The sequence below is a fragment of the Podarcis filfolensis genome, assembly GCF_964270895.1.
Source record: "Podarcis filfolensis genome assembly, chromosome: 1".
NCBI lineage: Eukaryota > Metazoa > Chordata > Lepidosauria > Squamata > Lacertidae > Podarcis > Podarcis filfolensis.
This window is the reverse complement of record NC_139604.1, coordinates 25,026,186-25,042,578: the sequence shown is the minus strand read 5'-3', so window position 1 is coordinate 25,042,578 and position 16,393 is coordinate 25,026,186. Positions and strand designations below refer to the sequence as shown.

Here is a 16,393-nt window from a genome sequence, read left to right as displayed (position 1 = left end):
CCTCCATTCAGCACTCTCAGTTAAGCCAGCCTCCTATCAGAAAGTGGCATGCATCTCCACTTTCCACCCACCCAATGGGTGGGCTGGAGTATCATTGGTGGGCTGCCCACCAGGGATAGCCAGTGTCTCCTCAAAAACTTCTCTGGTGGGTTGGAGGGAGAATTCACAACAATGTGGGATAGGGGATGGGGAAGGGGATGCTGGAAGGAGAGGCACAGCACCCCAAATTAGGTAGTAGGAACTTCTGGTCATGGATCTTAGAAACCATTTCCAGCAATTCCACCTTTATTCATCAGCTTCCCCTTCCCATATTGTTGGGAAGTCCTGACCTTCCTTCCAGGAAGTTTTCAGAGTCAATCCCAGTGCTTCTGATTAAATATGTTGATGATTGCTGATGGGGTTCCTTCTCTGTACATTGATAAGAGGTCGTGGTTGGCTTAAAAACCAATAACAAACAAAACTATTAGTTAATGTCCCCATGTCTCTTTTATTCCATAGTTGCTCTCCAGGCTGATGAGTGCTTAACTATGTTCCTAATGACACTCGGAATTGAGGACTGTTCCTGCCTCTTGCACAAAGAACATAAAGAGTGCCAGGGGCCCACTGAGTCCAGCACCCTGTCCTCACATTGGCCAAAATCTGTTTACATGCAGAAGTCAAATTCAGTTCCTGGCATCTCCAGGTTGGGCTGGGAAAATACCTCTGTCTGAAACCCTGGAAAGCCACTGCCAGCCAGTGCAGAAAAATACTGAGCTAGATAAGCCAAAGGCCTGACTCTGCATGAGGTGGTGTCGCGTGTTCCTCTTTTGCTAACTGCCAAGCAACGGATTACATCCCTTTGCTCCTGCTGAGAACTGCAACCGGAGACCAGAATGAAGTTGGAGAAACTCTCTGCAGTTCCTTTCAGCTTGCCAAGGAGGCAGTTTCGAGTGGAAGAAGAAGAGGAAGAGGAAGAGGAAGAGGAAGAGGAAGAAAGCTTGACCCTCTCTTAATTCCAACCTTTCATGGATGCTTTTCATTTACAATATGCCTTGGAAAGATAAATTGCAGATAAATCCATGTAATTTGGCCCTCGCAGCCACCATTTCACACATATGAAAGCAACAATGTGGGTTTGCCGCTCTGATGAGTGTGCCTGTATGATTCATGTTTCTTTCGCCCTCGAGTAGCTGAATGCATTTCATAATTTTAAAAGTAGACTAACCAATTCAACTGTACACACCTGTGTGTATATGTAAAAAGAAGCTCTAACTGCTCCTTCGGCATATTTTCTCTATAGCATGGTGCTGCTATGGTAACATCCTTACCTTTCCTTGTGCTGGCTTGCAGAGATTTGGCTACATCATACAATCAGGGGTATGCAGGTAGGAGCAAAAAAACAGAGATGTGGAAAGCAGCAGCAGCAGCTTGCATGCTGAGGTAAAGAGGCTCCCAGGCCTGAACACTGCTAAGGGTGGAAAAGTGTGGTACCTTGATGAGCTTGTGTGGAAAAGTTCATATTTGCTGAAGTGACCTCAGTATGGAGTTGAGAGACACTGAAAAGGAGAATGGGACAATGAGAGGAGAGGGGTTAACCATTATGTGACCTTTAATTAACCCCTGAACCCCAAGACCCCAGGTCCCCAATTCTGGAACCTGGCTGCAGAAACACAATTTTGAATTGGCCATAAGGTGCATTTGTAAAGTTGGGTTGCGCTCCCTATTGCTCTCTGCTTCTCCCCCTCCGCAAATGCCCTCTATCCCCTATCTATCCTGTGAGACATGTAACCCAAAGAATGTCCTCTGGCCTGCCTTCAACATTATTCAGTCCCTTTTATTATTTATTATTATTTCATCATGCCCTGATATAATATGTGCAGTTAAGACAAGCAGCACCTTTAAAGAAACCCCCAGTTTGTGGCAACCACGAACCAGATATCCAAACAAACCAACATAATAAAAAATATGTGGTGCCTATGAGAATCCCCATAGTGCAAATTTTAAAACAACGTAAGAGTTGTGTAGTGCAGTGCAATACATTTACTCCAAAATAAATCCCCTAGTGCTCAGTGGGGCTTACTCCCAGGAAAGTGTGTACAACACTGGTAAGGATCTGCGCTTGGGTACCTGTCGGTCACTGAGTCTAATTCAATCTGGTTTTGACATACAAAGCCTTGAAAGGCTTGGGCCCAGGCTATCTGGAGGAGCGCTGTCCGTATGCTCCTTCAAGAGGCCCATCACTGAGTGAAGTGTGAGGTACTGGGACTCACAAGAGAGCCTTCTTTGCACTGGCACCCCAAAACACTCTCTCCCTTGAGGCGTGTCCAGTGCCAGCATTGTCCATCTTTCAGCACCAGTTCAAAACCTTCCTCTTCTTCCAGGCAATGAGAGCATCAGAGTGTAGCAGCTAAAAAGGCAAAGGACCCCTGGACGCTAAAGTCCAGTCAAAGGCGACTATGGGGTGCAGCACTCATCTCGCTTTTCAGGCTGAGAGAGTCAGTGTTTGCTCGCAGACAGCTTACCGGGTCATGACTAAACCACTTCTGGCACACGGAGGACCATGAAGAGGGCCAGAGTGCATGGAAACGCCATTTACCTTGTTGCTGCAGCAGTACCTTTTTATCTACTTGTACTGGTATGGTTTCAAACTGCTAGGTTGGCAGAAGCTGGGACAGAGCAACGGGAGCTCAGCCCATCATGTGGATTCGAACCGCCGACCTTCTGATCAACAAGCCCAAGAGGCTCAGTGGTTTAGACCACAGCGCCACCCGTGACCCCCATCAGTCCTGCATAGTCCTACCGTGACAGATGGACCGAGCGGCAGTTTTGGTGGGAGAGAATGGTCAGCTCTGCTTTATGCTCTTATAGGTTTGTTATGAAGTTATTTTTTGGTCTGTAGCTCAAAAAAATATTGCGACCCACCTTGTGTCCATTTCATGCTGAAGGGCAGGACATAAACTCTACCAAAGAAATAAAGAAAAGAAAGAAATTACAGAAAGATTGTAGCCCAAACGTGTGTTCCAGGAGTGGAACTTTTGGATCTCTCCGTGGATCAGCCTGAGAGCAGAACGCTTCCCTGCAGTCTTGAAGGTGATTGCAGAGATGATGTAATCTATATTTCTCCGTCAAAAGGCTGTATAGAATTTTTCTTTCTTTCTTTCTTTTTGTGGCATCTGTTGTGTTTGTGGCTTATATATATATATAAATACCAGGCAGCTTTTTCTTGTTGCTATGGTCCTTGTGGAAATGTAATAAGCTAGAGGGAACATTTTCTTGTTTCCTTTGTTGAGCAGTGCAAAGGGAGTATTTGAAATGACTACGTTATAAACTGCTAGCTAAGAGAGGGAGGGAGAGAAAGCTTCTGTATACAAGGCCTCTGTGTTTATGTTTCATGCTGTATGATGTAACCTCAGATTGGTTTAGTGGGGAAATTGGCAAACAATTCCTTCAGCAATTTGTTCTTCTGTATTCTTCCCTGGTTGCCAACAAAGGTCCGTATAGTTAAAGCCATGGTTTTCCCGGGAGTGATGTATGGAAGTGAGAGTTGGACCATAAAGAAGGCTGATCGGCAAAGAATTGATGCTTTTGAATTATGGTGCTGGAGGAGACTCTTGAGAGTCCCATGGACTGCTAGAAGATCAAACCTCTCCATTCTGAAGGAAATCAGCCCTGAGTGCTCACTGGAAGGACAGATCGTGAAGCTGAGGCTCCAATACTTTGGCCACCTCATGAGAAGAGAAGACTCCCTGGAAAAGACCCTGATGTTGGGAAAGATTGAGGGCACAAGTAGAAGGGAATGACAGAGGACGAGATGGTTGGACAGTGTTCTCGAAGCTACAAACATGAGTCTGACCAAACTGCGGGAGGCAGTGGAAGATAGGAGTGCCTGGTCCATGGGGTCACAAAGAGTCGGACACGACTAAACGACTAAATAACAACAATTCTTCCCTGGGGGAAAAGCCTCAAATATTGTGGTATTTCTCCTGTAGAGGTTGTTGTTGTTTAGTAGAGAAAAATAATTCAAGGGGGCCAATTTCCAAAGGGCAAACAGCCAGAAGAAAAAGGGTTAAGCAACCCCTACCCTGATGGCCCTCAGGGGAAAGTTACATGGAACTCCATGTTAAACGTGTAGTTTGGCCCCAATAGTTATGAGGATCTCATTCTTTCACTGACTAAAAGTACAATTTTCAAGTTCTCATGACTGAGGACCAGCCTCAGAAAATTGGGGGTTCATTTAGGCTAAAGGCCTAAGTGCCCAATCGACAAAGAATACAAAGAAGATGAAATTATGTTCTTACTGCCTCTTAAAAAAAGAAGATAGATTCATTGCCATCCTTTATTTAATTCGTTGGGATAGTGCCATTTGAATTGGCAGCATGTATCACACTTAGCACTTAGTTAATCTAATCATTGTCAATCTAAACACTGATATGTCTGCCTACATCCCTCACTTTGCTAAACTTTAATCACAGTGTTATCACCATGCACTGCACAAATTGCAAGCGGTCTGTTAAATTCCAGACTATGTTAACGTTATTTGACATGCACAGTTTTTCTCTGCTCCATTAGGGATTCCCATGGAACAGAACCTCTCCAAGGCAAAAGGATAAGGTCCTGTGGTCCAGTTATTAACATTATTAAATTTTGTACCCAGTTCCAGATTTGAGAGATCTACTTAATTAATCCTCTGGTCATAATGGGTTCATTTATCCTGATATAGTCTTCAGAAGTTTATCTTGCCTCCCCCCCCCCAAGATGAGAACTAGGGGTGTGTAAGGGGAAATATTTCAGAGAATCATAGAACTGTAAAGGACCTCATCCAGCCCGTTGCATGCAGGAATCTCAACTAAAGCATCCATGACAGATGGCCATCCAACCTCCGCTTAAAAACTACTAAGGAAGGAGAGTCCGCCATCTTCCATTCCACTGCTGTTCCACATATATTTATTGACTATTTTGTGTACATGACTTAGAGCGCACCCTTCTTTGTCTTTAAAGTTTCCCACTTGGTAGGAAGGGGCAATGACAACTTCGTCCAGCACAACTAGCTTCTTCTCTTTCCAGTTATAATCACCAATAGTCTTCATTCCCCTACTTGTTTCCCTTTCAAACGTTTGATTCATTCCATTCGCCAAAACGTATGGCTGAAGTTCCTCCAAATGAGAGTGTCACCGAGAGTCGGGAAGTTTAACAATAGAAAATGCCTAAAACATTTGACCTTTGACCCAAGGCATCCATGTTCCTTCCTGCTTTTCTTCCTCTCTCTTATTTTCCTTCCTTCTTTCCTAAGTGGGCAACCACGGTTGACCTTTGTGGATTCTGTTTCACTGCTGCCAATGTTAGTCAATGCTTAGTCAAGTCCTGTACTAGGTGTCTTCAGTTGGAGTTAGCTGGTGAAACGCCACAAAGTCCACACTGTTCATCTGCCAGGAGGATAGAGGGACTGGCCACTCAATTCCAGGTTCATCTAGCCCTGCATCATTTAAGAGAAGTTATCTGCCTATCTTAGTACTTAGGGCAAGTTCAGAAGTTAGACCAACCTTTTATGGTTTTTTAAGACTGACCACGTTCTGTGTCTTTTGTTACCCACACCATGGTGTGGTTTGATCTATGGGGAGTCTGAACAACATATAATATTTCATCCTTGCCATCAGCCTAGTAAACTGATCTTCCTAGCAATCCCCAGGGCTGCCAGGGTACAGAAAGGGGTAACAGCTGTCTTAAGGACCCCCAGAGATTGTTTTCATGCAGATGCTGAGCACTGTGATATAGTGGGTATCTTTGAAATCCTGGATCCCCAAAATAGGGAATATATTTGAGAGCCTGGGTTCCAATCCTAGAAGAGGTTCTGTTACTGGCAAGGCCTGGTGGGTAGATTCATGCTGCTGTTCCCCAGATCCCCACACTTATTTACTTAGTCAATTTTAATACAGCTCCATGTTTCAAAGAAATTGCTTACTACATCGTAAAAAATATCACGAAGGAATACAAAACATACCATTCAAACCCCACATTTTGGAGCGGGACAGAACAATTAGATAAGCCATCCTCTTAAAACATCAACATAAAGCAAAACAGTCGACATATGGGGAGCATAACAACTACTAGCAGATTCAAAATATAGAAATATATGAGAAAGACAAACATCCTCACTCACCAAATATGCCAGCATGTATTTATAGGTAGCACTCTGGCTTCTGCTGCTATCTCTCTGACTTAAGCTTGTGGGATGTGATACATAAGTAGCAGTCAAGTACAACATTCCTTGTTTTCCTAGAGTGGACATGCAAGGGGATGTTTAGTCCAGCCAGTTGGAACTTCCTGTTTCCTTCTGGGCTGGGACATACTTCCTTTTCATGTGACTAAAGGTGAGCGTGACTTTACCTGTGCAGGTAACAAACCACAAGGCACGCAGCCCTCCTCTCTCTTTTCCATCTTCCTTTCGTCATGTGAACTGCAGTGACTGCCAGTCTGCACTCACTGGGATTAACCCCCCACATGGGGTAGATCCACATGTATATACTTTGTAACTTCAGGGATTCATCTGTGAACTGAATGTGTGAGTAAACTTTTTAAAATATACTTTACACAAGATTGTGGTGTGTTTATTCTTTTAAGAGGGATACAAGGGGACTTACCAGGAATCTAATATTAAGAGGCTTAAACAAGCCTGTAACCAGCTACCCACTATATGTTTAAAAGGGGAATGTAAAACTCTGCTAAGTTATAGAACTTGCTAGTGGAAGTTAGGAAGGATATTAGTAAACAATATATCCTCTCCTGCCTCCCTGAACATTCCTAGAAAGCTTACACCAAAAAGTTGGGGGGAAATTACACATTCCTCAATCCTGGAGCTCAGGGTGTTCCATGGATTACTGTTCGCTCTGATTCAGTGGTCAGAAGGTTTTCACGGAGAATGCTCTGGATCGAGAGAGAGAGCACTCAGACATGGAGCTTTAAAGCATGGACTGTGACACAGTGAAATAGTAAGTGTGGATAAGCCTTCAGGTAAGCCGATAAGCATGGCTGGCTGTGAATTTCCTGTCCCTTTCTGCCTCATACTGTTCATTCCTTTGCTTATAAACTTATAAACACATTCCCTTTTCCTTGCATCAGGAAAAATGACTACGAGGGTTTACATGTTCATTTTATTGGTTGTACATCTATACACACAGAGTGTTTTAGGTAGTCTAGGGAACGAAGATCACAGACAGGTCCTTGCATGCAGAAGAAGTGAGGAAATACTACAGATGAAATAATGTGCATTTATCTTGCTTCTTCAGAGAGATTCCTAGACATACGCGCTAATATATTATGGCATAACTAACCTAAAATGATGAGTTTTTAAAGTTAAACCTGTCCCTCTATTTCTTTCAATTTCTTGAGTAGCTTCAATCTAAATGACCTCAGCAAACAGGTTCTGATAGGCTTTTGCAGCTTGTCAATCATTTCTTCCCACCCTGCTTCAATCTACCTCCTCGGCAAAACAATGCAAATGTAAGTGTGAAGCAATGTGGGTGGGTGATAGCTAACACAGTTTGGGCTTTAAAAACATCTCTGTGGTGCTCCCTCTTAACAGCACTTGTGAAATGCTGTGATTCGCTTGTGATCACAAAGTTAAATCCCAAAGACAGAATTAGTTCTCCTATTCTAAAGGGGAATGAGAAATTGATCACAGTCATAACTGTATGGGCAAACCCCATCAATGAAACATCCCATTTGTCAATGAGACCCAAGGGTAGGAATAGGAGGCAGGGAGGACACTACTGAAACAGTGATAATAAAAATAATAAGAAATAACAGCAGCAACAACAACAACAACACAACAACAATAGAAAAAGAATAAAGTAATAGCTGTAATAACAATAACAATGATGCAATATATACTTTATCTGCTGTAACAGGTATCTTATACAATAATTCTCAGCAGTTGGCAGCAATGAACTGATAACATTTCCACAAAAGACCACAGTTCATATATGCTGATGTTCTCTTTTCCTAAAATAAACTCTAAAATATGTTCAGTTTCTTGAGCATATCTTTAAAAACAGATGCGGCAGTGCATTGCTGACTCCAGCCACTTTGCAGGCTGAGAACGTGACCTCCACATTCTTAGAATAAAATACTTCCCCATTTGTGAAACTTCTAAATTTGCAAACAGCAGATCTACACCACTGGTGGAGAAACTGTGGCTATGGGCCTAACCAGGCCTCACAAGCCTTCCCCTTTGGCCTATGGGGCCAAGGCATACCCACCTGCCCTACATCTTAATGCCATATGACCTCAAAATGGGGTTGCAGTCACCACCATTCAAAGGCCTGTGCAAAGCGCTGTCTAGTGCGCTTGGCAAGCTGATTGTCAGTGTGTGGCAGGCTGTGCTGTTGCCCTTATGGCTTGATTTCAAATTGTGCAGGCAAAACGCCGCCACCTGATGTCACTGGAATGTCCTGTTCAGGCCTCTCTTTGTTGAAGGATGCTCTGAGGTACAACCCTGATACCTGACGCCACGGATTGGGTTCCAACCATGTAGCTACCCGACTTGTTTATCTGTGCTGCCCCATGGATTCCCAATCTGATGCAGTTGACCTGCCCATAGATGCAAAGACAGAACGGACCATGGAGGCCGGAGGGGCTAGAGAGGAAAAGGACTTCATGGAGTGCTGGCCCTACCATTTAACAGTAGACACAATCTTTCTTTTCTTTCCCGGGTGGAATATAGACACATATTAAAAACGCTATGAAGATGCTTTTTTAAAAAAATAGTTTTAAAAATATACATTGAATTTGCCATTAGCTCACCATCGCCATCTAGTGTCACATTTGTATAAAGCACTTAAAACGTTATATTTGCAGCTGTGGAGCTGAGTCACTAGGGTGCTGAAGTAGACAGCTGAATGGCATTGTGGGCCTTCAGATTATTCCCTGAATATTGTTCCTACCCATTCAAAAGCATAACAAATTGCCTAGTGCAGAAATATACTGATCATATTTGGTAATCACCACAGGGCTGGTTGTCAAGTGCCCACCTGCCAATCACCTGATGTCACAATGATCCAGGCAAAGGGACACTTTTACCTCCAACTGGTATCTCTGGGAGAGTAACGCACCTATGAACTGAAACCAGACACACACCTACAATCCTGATATTTTGCTGCTTGCTGGAAAAGTACTGGTATTTGTTTCACCAAGAGTTTTTCAAGAATTAATTGTACGTGGCTGTGGTAGCTTAATGAGCTGGTGGTTTTAAAATGCCCTTATAAACCGATAAAACATTTATATAATAAATAAACAATGTATAAAATAAATAAAATACACCTGTTGAAATCAATAGGATCGAGAAATGCTTAATTTTTAACATGCTCCATATACGGATTCTGGATAGCTGGTAAAATGAAAGGCATAGCAGGTTTTGCGTTGATTGTGAATCAAGATTGAAAAATATGATCCAAATTTCATTCAGTTCTGAACTGACTTCAGAGCCTCTTTTCTCTCAGCCTCTTTTCTTCACCCCCCACCACACTGCAATACGGGGAAAAATAATACTGGGCTACTTTATGAGGATTTCCAAAGTACTGTAAGTAGCAGTGGGCAAATGGTTTTGCAGTTTCTCATTTTTCCAGTCGTAAATTCAGTTCTCTACATTTCCATGTTGGTTTGCATCATGAAAATTCACTAGAATTTTAGTGAGAATTTCTCCTAATATGTGTCATTTCCTACAAGGTTTTGCCCAGTGTGAATTCTTGCAATGCAAATTTTGCTGTTATAATGCATTTTTGTATGTTATTTTCACTAATAAATGCCTTTTTAATGCACACTTTATGGTAGGGTATCCATTTTTGTATGTCTTCCTTGGCTGGAGAACTGCCCTGCAAAATTTGGAGAAGTGCAAATTTCAAGGCACAGAAAGTGCAAACTACCTAGGTTTGCTTTCAGATGAGAATTGACTCTAATCTCTTCCCATCCCTAACTGCAAATTATGCAATTATCCTCTATAAATGAAGTAGGATGTTGTAAATAATCTTAACTGGTAGAAGCATCTTAATTTATGAAAACATAAGGATTCCTTGAATTCCACTTATGATTTTCCCAAATGATAAATTTTCTGACTTTCCCCAAACCTTCAGCTGAAGCAAATGGTTGTTCCCTGTGCTTGTGTTCTGATAAAATAGCACTTGCCACTATTTGTTCCAAAATCAAGTCCAGCCAGACCACTAGTCTAACGCTGAGCCTCCAGCGATGCTCAAGTATACGTTTGAGCAAAGAAGGTGATGGGTAGCAGATCTGCAATCTTTCCTCTTCCAGCAGCTTCACAGCGCTGGCTGTGCAGCCAGAAGCCCAGAGCTGGCTTAGAAAAATAGGCTTGGTGCTCTGCTTCAGGACTGGCAGAAGAATTCGCTCTCAGTCACTTGGCTTTTTATTTGCAGACTTAATAATACTGTCCCCCCCCAGCCCCGTGCCCCAGCAAGCGGGTACTAAAACTCAGCACCCAAGGTTTCTTTCCCACTCCCCCCTTTGAAACTGCACATGCTGCTGTCCCAATGGAGTCACTGAGGGGACTGTGTTGCAGCTGCTGCTTTTTCAACGGGTTAATTTGACAGTAATCTACTGTGCGGAGTTGCTAGGAGAAGCCGAATAGTCACAATTAAGAGCCTACTCCTTCAGTGGCAACCTGTGGAGCGCTCTCTCTCTCTCATTCCCTTTTATGCAGGAGCGCCGTGCACACCAACCATGCCTGCTCTGCTTATTCATTCTGAGAGGTGCTTTTGTTGGCAGAGAAGCAATTCGGGATCAACGCAGAGAAGGGGAAGCAGTGACGCTTAAGCAGATGCTCCCCCTTGATTAAGGAGGGTGCGGACTTCAGATTGGCTCCAGCCACCTGCTTCCTGATTGCACCCTGCTTTGTGAACTGCAGAGAGAAAAAGAGAGCGAGCAAGCAAGCAAGCAAGTGAGCGCACAAATCGTTCCCTCTCCTGGACCACTCTAGATGCTCACATTGATTCCGGCGTGGCCAGAGATTCCTGCACATTTTGAATGAGACAGCTGCGCTTCTGTGCGCAGGACTCCAGCAGTTGAACCGAACCAGAGACAAGTGCGGGGAGAGCATTAACAGTCGGCGGTACATTTGCTGCCTCACTGGCATGGATTAATCTGTGTTGAGGTCAGGAGAGCTGTGTGCTTAAGGGACTGAGTTGGCACGGAGGGAAGGGGGCAGGCAGCCCAGAGTGTGGATTTGGCCAGCCGAGTGAATCAGCAATTGAGGCAGAAGCTCCCCTCCGCTCTGCAATCCTGATAGGTTTCGAGAGAGATGAGAGCAGCTGCTGCCTAACATGTGCAGATCTTCTGGTCTGTGTGCCAAACTGAAGAAGACTCTTCCTCCTCGCCTCTGAGATTGACTCTAATTCTGTCACTGCTGGCTGGACATTGATGGCCATGGGCTCCACGGGTACCGAGACGACTCCGGGCATGGAGAGCGCTCCTTTAAAGTATCCGATAGGAGGCCACACGGAGAAGATGTGGCAACGGCTCAAAGGAATGTGAGTATTCCACCTCTTCTCTTTCCCTTGCCCTGTCTCACTGAATGTTGTCTCTGAGAACATGCATTGCCATTGGGTGCATTGGCAAGCCACTTGTCTCAAATACAATCAATTTGGTGGTTGATTTTGAGGACTGATTAATTTGATGGAATCGACAGGGTTGCATAGGGTGTCTCGGAGTGGTTTGCTTTGCATCGGCCAAGGCAACAAGGGAAGCTGCCACTGGCATCGTAACACATGCAGCTTCCGAAGAGTTGGGTGTGACTGTCCAACCTCCCCAAAAGAAACTTGCTGTCTAGCTTGGGGTTGGATGGGTAGCAGCAATGTGACCAGGAGAAAAAAGTCGTCCCGTAGTGAGCATGGGTGTCCTGGGGCATGCAGATATAGCTAGGAAAGTATACTCAAGTAGAAAAGCACTGAAAGTGGCAGTTTTTAATGCACAGTGCAAGAGAGGCATGTTCAGTGTTTAATGACTCTATCATCTCTATCTATCATTATCTATCTATCTATCATCTATCTATCTATCATCTATCTATCTATCATCTATCTATCATCTATCTATCTATCTATCTATCTATCTATCTATCTATCTATCATCTATCTATCTATCTATCATCATCTATATCTATCTATCTATCTATCTATCTATCTATCTATCTATCTATCATCTATCTATTTATCTATCTATCTATCTATCATCTATCTATCTATCATCTATCTATCTATCTATCTATCTATCTATCTATCTATCTATCTATATCTATCTATCTATCATCTATCTATCATCTATCTATCATCTATCTATCTATCTATCTATCTATCATCTATCATCTATCATCTTCATCCATCCATCCATCATCTTTATTTATCCATCTAATTTGGCACATGATAATTTCAGAAGATGGTCCATGGTTCCTACTTGCAGCCACACAACCATGGGCAAAAAAGTGGATGGGCAGAAGAGAACATGGCAACTTGGAAGCAACAGACCAAACTGAACATTTTTAACTCAACTGGATGTGGGCATGGTCCTCCTGGATGGAAGGATGCTCATAGAGAAACTGTACCTTTCAGAGGAAGCTTGTCGGGCCCAAAGGTTTTGCTCTATAGAATGAACCTCCCATTGAAGAGGTGCACCCATTTCTGTATTATCATTGGCTGTCTGATGGCCTGTTTTCAGCATGATGACAAAGACTTAATTCACAGGTGCAGGTTCATCAGCATCCAGTGACGACTTGCAGTGTGTGAACAGGACATCAGTGGCTACAACACCCCAAACAGAAAGCCCTGTCCTTGCATCCCCTTGAACTCAATACTTTTCAATAGAGGCCATTCATGTTTTGAGTCACCAGATGCACAGACATGATTGTGACTTAAGCCACAGTCTGGAGTCCTGAAACTACAAAATCGAATAGCTCATGGAGGAACATTGTTGTGACAAAGATTTGAGGTTTAAGTCAAAAGGTGTTGTCATCATTTGCATACGCTGTTTTGAGTTAGTTGTAGGAAGGGGGTGATTTCAAACACTGGGAATGATAGACTGGCATTGATCCTATCCACACGGTTAACAGCAGGAAAAAGAAAATACATACTTGAAAGGAAACAAGGGAATTTCAGATTCAGTGAAAGCAGCTTGGGAAAGTATAGATTAAACTTGTGCTTCCTACCCCCTCCTAGTCTACTATTCTTGGACATTCTTTTATGTTGCTCCCTATACAACAGGTCCCAGCGGGAACTGGGCTATTTATCCATAAAAAGTGCCATTTCTGGACTTCCTGCGCAAAATCAGGTGAATAATGTTAGGCGGATGAAAGACAAGTTACTGAACTTGGTGTTTTTTTTAAAAAAAATGGAGGCAGAAGAGAGTCTTTGAAATCTGGTGTTGGGAACATGTGTGATACACCAAGGCATCCCTTACTGCTACCAAACCCAGGTTTATCCATGTGATATGGGCTCAAGGTAGATAAGGATATTTTCTCTTATTAGCATTGCAAGTTGATTCTAAGGGGTGTTGTTGTTATTACTAAAACCGTGATTGCAATCTGTGTGTCATAACACCTGCAAAATATCGGGTCTGAACTACATGTTGACCACCCCATCATATCACCAAGCTTGAGCTTCAGGCTTAGTGACTCTGAAAGTCTGACGACCCTGTACATCAGGGGTCACCCATATGATGGCTGAAGGTTCCAATGTACCCCTCAGCCATTCCTATGGCACTTGTGAATAGTCTCAACTGGCTTGGTTCGACTCGCCTACATTGAACTTACACACCCTTGAACATGGCTTTGTTTCATTGGATGCCAAGATTGAGCACCCATTTTCCTTTTCATTTCGAACAGAAGAGAGATGTAAAAAGTTTATTTTGGTGAGCAAGCAAAGTAGTGGTTGATATAGTTGCCTTCCAAACCATAACCAGCATTGTCGGGGCAGCTGGTGTGTGTGTAGGGGGGCATTCTGTTTTTTTTCTTGCTTTTTTAGATGTGGTAGCCATTTTGCGTTACGCCACACACACACATCCCCCACAGCAGCCATTTTAAGTTATGCCACACATCCACAAGCTGAACCCACAGCTTGTAGCTACAGCAGCCATGATGTGACTGATGCCCATGGCACTTTCTCAGCGTTCCAAATGCCCCTCCCAAAGTTGGCAGTCTTCCAAGTTAAAGAGATCCCTGAAGAGCTCATCCTTTTGGCTGGCTTCTAGGGAATCTTGTTCATGATATTTTATTGTTGTTCAGTTATATCCAGTGTATTTTTTTTTAAAATATATAATTTTGTATTAAATTTTCTGTTTTACTATTTGGAATGCTCATTTAAACATCCTAAAATATCAGTGACTTCCCTTCTTCTCTTTCCATGGTTCATTTTGCATACCATAAAACCCTGCATATTTTACATAAACTAAACCATTCAGTATTCCATTATTACATCCATCAAAACTTATTTACACTGTTGAATTTATCTTAACGCAGCCAACGTCTTCAAGTGTACACAATTTCCCCCCATATATTCAATAAACATTTCCCAGTCTTCTCTAAATGTATGTTCTTTTTGTTCTCTTATTCTGTGTTAGGTCTGCAAGCTGCACATATTCCATCAGCTTAAGTTGCCATTCTTCGTGAGTTGGGACCTCGCTTGGTTTCCATTTTGGGGCTAACAAAACAGGGGCTGCAGTAGTGGCATACATAAATAACCTTTTTTGACACCTGGGAAATATATCCAGTGTAATTTAACCAGATTCTCTTGGTAGTTCTGCCATTGTTGGAAGTGTGGGGAACGGTGTTCCGGGATTGGGCTTTATCTATGGCAGCCTCTAAATTGTGAAATTCCTTCCTCACAAAGGTGCATCTAGCATCTTCATTGAACATCCCTTTACTCTGGCCTTTGCCTGCTAAGGTGGGTTTTTTTTGGGTGGAACCCATTTCTTTTACCGAATCTATACTGTTCTGTTCTGGTTGGAACAGCATTACTTGTTTTCATAACTGTAACTGTTTTATTTGTTTTAATCACACACACACACCAGTTGCAGTCTTCCCCCGGGACTTTACAAGAAAGCACGGTCAAGAAATCTCACATAGAAATAAAAAAAAAATCTTATTGGCCAGCACCCGGTTTCTATTTTATAAACATCAATAATGTGATGTTAAGATGGTACAGCATCTGATTGGCCGCTGTGAGAATAGCGCATGGGACTTAGATGGGCTGCTGATCTGATTCAGCAAGATTCTTCTTCAGTATAACAACAACTAGAACATACAGCATCATCCATTACACAGAGTAGTGCTTTGGGTAAACACGGTTGTTGGTAGTCCACCATGTGTAAAGGGATTCAAGTGAAGTTCTATTTCAATATTCCAAGAAAGAAAAGGGAAAGAGACATGGGTGTGTTTGGCAGAAATGAAATCTGATGATGTCCACTTCCATCCCTAAATGACCACTGATAATTCAATTACTTGTGCTTTTTTCCAAGGACTCCACTTTGATGGGTGGGTGGGCATTCTTCATTTGGTTGTTTTTTGTTGTTGTTGTTTAAATTGTCAATTTTAAAATCACATAAAGGGAATACTGGACAGGTCAGACATGTTGTTGTTGTTTAGTCATTTGTCCGACTCTTCATGACCCCATGGACCAGAGCACGCCAGGCACTCCTGTCTTCTACTGCCTCCCGCAGTTTGGTCAAACTCATGTTGGTAGCTTCAAGAACACTGTCCAACCATCTCATCCTCTGTCGTCCCCTTCTCCTTGTGCCCTCAATCTTTCCCAACATCAGGGTCTTTTGCAGGGAGTCTTCTCTTCTCATGAGGTGGCCAAAGTATTGGAGCCTCAGCTTCAGGTCAGACATATGGCAGCATATTGATTGGTTTTATGAAATATCAGGAAGGAAGCGTCAGAACAAGAGAAGGAAGCGTCAGTTGGGGCTATTGTCCCAGCTCATGGAGTTATCTGCATGAGTGACATATAAAGGAAAAATTAATAGGACATATCTTCTCTCATAAAGAGAGCTCACATCCATTTCAGAATTGAACAGGACCTCAAAATGTGCACAGCACATAGGCGTTCCTTTGAACAGGGCTTGCTGTTTTGTTTTGTTTTTCTCGCGTAGCATGAGCCCAGCCTGCACAAAGTGCACTGACCAGAGATTGAAGCAATGATTTCAGTCATCTCCGCTTCAATTCCCTCCATGGTCTTCGGATGGGCTATCCATGTAATTGTTTAAAAAGTGCAGCACGAACATTTGTCATTTAAAAAAACTGTTGCCACATTTCTCTGCAGGTGGGATGTGGGTTTCTGATGTTGCAAGTACTAGCCAATCAGTGGTGTGCACAGCTGGTTTCTACTGAAAACTTGTAGCAGCTGTCCTTTGAGTTAGCTGGCAA

The 16,393-nt window shown here is 43.0% G+C and overlaps 1 protein-coding gene across 2 annotated transcripts in view; it reads left to right on the top strand.

The window, feature by feature from the left end:
* The first annotated feature begins 10,682 nt into the window (after positions 1-10,682).
* Positions 10,683-16,393, top strand: part of PDE1A (phosphodiesterase 1A) — a 145,216-nt gene continuing 139,505 nt past the window's right edge. Inside the window, exon 1 of one of the 2 annotated variants that reach the window (XM_083629373.1) lies at positions 10,683-11,513. In XM_083629373.1, coding sequence (XP_083485499.1) covers positions 11,404-11,513 — 110 coding nt within the window. In that variant the 5' untranslated portion in view covers positions 10,683-11,403. The remainder of the gene's footprint in view (positions 11,514-16,393) is intronic. The other variant, XM_083629377.1, reaches the window with a different exon arrangement.